Genomic DNA, 2,500 nt, shown 5'->3' with positions numbered 1-2,500 from the left:
AAGACACGGGAATACCGACTAAAACTAACATCAACATGAACACGCTGCTCCTTAGTTAAGAATTCAGCTGAAATACTCAAAACTTTCCCATTAAAACCAACAGACTGCATCTTAAAAAATAAACCCTGGTGATTAACAGTGCCAAAAGCCGTACTAAAATTTTAATGACCCTCTAATATCAGTTAATACGAGATCCAAAACGTTACTACTCCTTCAAGCTGTACAGCGTACTACTGCTTACATACAACTACACCTGCGAAATCCAAGGAAGAAATGCCATGTCGGTCAGTTGGGGACAAAATTCAATCAGTCTCGGTGGTAAGCATTATATGAATGCATAGATATATAGAGCTAAAATAGCTATATCCACCATCATGGGATCCTTTTTCCCTGATGTTGAACAAATAATAAACAGTTCTTGCAACGATGCACAAGAGTAACCGCGTGACGTCAACAGCGTCCCACGACCATCAGTAAGATCGTATATAAAGAGCAACGAAGCTGTATTCGTTGTCAGTTGCCATTGCTTCAGCTTTAAGATCCAGTAAACTAGAGATTCTCCTCTCTTTCAATATGAAGTAAGTTTTTTTTATAGGATTTTTTTTTCTTCTAAGATTCAGCATCTTGTACTGATCATTATTTCCGAATGGCAAAAAGAAACATATACAGCATATCCTGGTATGGTAACGAATGCTATCTCGTTCCCAGGGTGACACTGATCCTGGTCCTGGTGGCCGTCGTCGGCCTCTCCTCTGCCTACTCCCTCGGCGATGTCTACGAGAAGCTCCATCGTGTCGAGAGGTGAGCTTGCAGGCAGATGAAGCCAGTCAGTTGAGGTTGCAAGGTTTGCAATCAGATTGAGTTGGATCAAATGGTATAAGTAGGAGGATTACTCTGATAACACTGCATTTCTCTACTCTATGATAAAGTTATTCTCCTCCCCTTAGACATTTTATAACAAGGAATAGATAGAAAATTATTCACAGTTACATTATATCTGCTTAGTTACTGTACTCTGCCTACATCTTTCCTTTTTTCCTCAGAGACATGAGCAGCAACAGCTGGAGCAATTCCGTGGAGGACATAGAGAAAAGGTCAGATATTGCAATTTTTTTCTTTCTTTCTTGTCATTAGAAAAAATGGTGCTTATTAATCGATGAAAGATCTTTTGAAAGTCCGAATGACTATTGTACTTTCTTGACTGTCAAATTCTTCCTTTCGTTCGTCAGGGACATCAGCGGCAATAGCTTTAGCAATTCCGTGGAGGACATAGAGAAAAGGTCAGATATTACTTTTTTCCTTTTTCTTTTTTGGTTTTGTTATTAGAAAACGACAGAAATTGATGTTTATTGCGTGACGAAAGATCTTTATTTAGTTACTGCAACTATTGTACTTCCTGGCCATCAATATCTTCCTTTCGTTCGTCAGGGACATCAGCGGCAACAGCTGGAGCAATTCCGTGGAAGAAATAGAGAAAAGGTCAGATATTGCAAGATTTTTCTTTCTTTCTTGTCATTAGAAAAAAAGAGGAAAATGGTGCTTATTAATCGATGAAAGATCTTTTTGAAGTTCGATGACTATTGTGATTCCTGACTGTGAAATTCTCCCTTTCGTTCGTCAGGGACATCAGCGGCAATAGCTGGAGCAATTCCGTGGAGGACATAGAGAAAAGGTCAGATATTGCAAGATTTTTATTCATTAATTATTCTTTGCTATTAGAAAAAATAGAAAATAGTGCACATTATGCGACGAAAGCTTGACTATTGTACTTGCTGTCATTTTCTTCCTTTTGTTCATCAGGGACATCAGCGGCAACAGCTGGAGCAGTTCCGTGGAGGAAGTAGAGAAGAGGTTAGTTATTGCCTTTTTATTACTATTATTATTTCTTAATGAGATAACTCTATTCTTAACATCAACATTTAGTTCGATTGACTATTGAACTTCCTGACTGTCAAATTCTTCCTTTCGTTCGTCAGGGACATCAGCGGCAATAGCTTTAGCAATTCCGTGGAGGACATAGAGAAGAGGTTAGATATTGTATGATTTTGTTTGCTTATGTTTTCGGTATTATAAATACGAGGAGTATTCATCATCCTCATGGCGATAGCATGAGAAATATAGAAATTGTTTTTTATTATGCGAAATAAGATCTGTAATAAGTTCGATGAGCTATTGTTCTTACTGTCTATCAATATTTTCCTTTCAACAAAATTCCTCTTTTTCTAACATTAGAATTTGTTAAAGCATATTGTAACAAATCTTGCAAAATGTCAACAATAACAATAATATGTCCCTTTAACCAATCCCTAGAGACATCAGTGGAGGCAGCAGCTCCTTGGAAAGCAGGAAGAAACGGTAAGTGAGGTTGAGTAATTTGGTTCGGCAGAATTGTCTATACTCACTTGCCTTTAACTGGAATTCAGTCCATTTATACCAACTGAGTGTAAACGTTCTACTATTTCCCTTCAGTGACGCCTTCGCTGCCTCTCACGACCTCGAT

General features: G+C 38.1%; 2 protein-coding genes across 12 annotated transcripts in view; one reads left to right on the top strand and one right to left on the bottom strand.

Moving 5' to 3' along the window:
* Positions 1-2,500, bottom strand: part of LOC138865899 (uncharacterized) — a 138,033-nt gene that overhangs the window by 12,246 nt on the left and 123,287 nt on the right. The gene's annotated exons all lie outside the window — the stretch shown is intronic.
* LOC113824760 (uncharacterized) overlaps positions 1-2,500 on the top strand; it is a 3,045-nt gene that overhangs the window by 24 nt on the left and 521 nt on the right. The window contains exons 1-10 of one of the 11 annotated variants that reach the window (XM_070137954.1): positions 1-578; positions 709-801; positions 1,044-1,094; positions 1,230-1,280; positions 1,429-1,479; positions 1,622-1,672; positions 1,801-1,851; positions 1,977-2,027; positions 2,311-2,355; positions 2,470-2,500. The exon at positions 1-578 is cut by the window's left edge and continues 23 nt beyond it; the exon at positions 2,470-2,500 is cut by the window's right edge and continues 17 nt beyond it. In XM_070137954.1, the coding sequence (XP_069994055.1) occupies positions 574-578; positions 709-801; positions 1,044-1,094; positions 1,230-1,280; positions 1,429-1,479; positions 1,622-1,672; positions 1,801-1,851; positions 1,977-2,027; positions 2,311-2,355; positions 2,470-2,500 (480 nt within the window). In that variant the 5' untranslated portion in view covers positions 1-573. The remainder of the gene's footprint in view (positions 579-708; positions 802-1,043; positions 1,095-1,229; positions 1,281-1,428; positions 1,480-1,621; positions 1,673-1,800; positions 1,852-1,976; positions 2,028-2,310; positions 2,356-2,469) is intronic. The other 10 variants (XM_070137958.1, XM_070137959.1, XM_070137956.1 and 7 more) reach the window with 10 other exon arrangements.

Source organism: Penaeus vannamei, chromosome 23 (assembly GCF_042767895.1).
Source record: "Penaeus vannamei isolate JL-2024 chromosome 23, ASM4276789v1, whole genome shotgun sequence".
NCBI lineage: Eukaryota > Metazoa > Arthropoda > Malacostraca > Decapoda > Penaeidae > Penaeus > Penaeus vannamei.
This window is presented reverse-complemented; position numbering and strand designations above follow the sequence as displayed.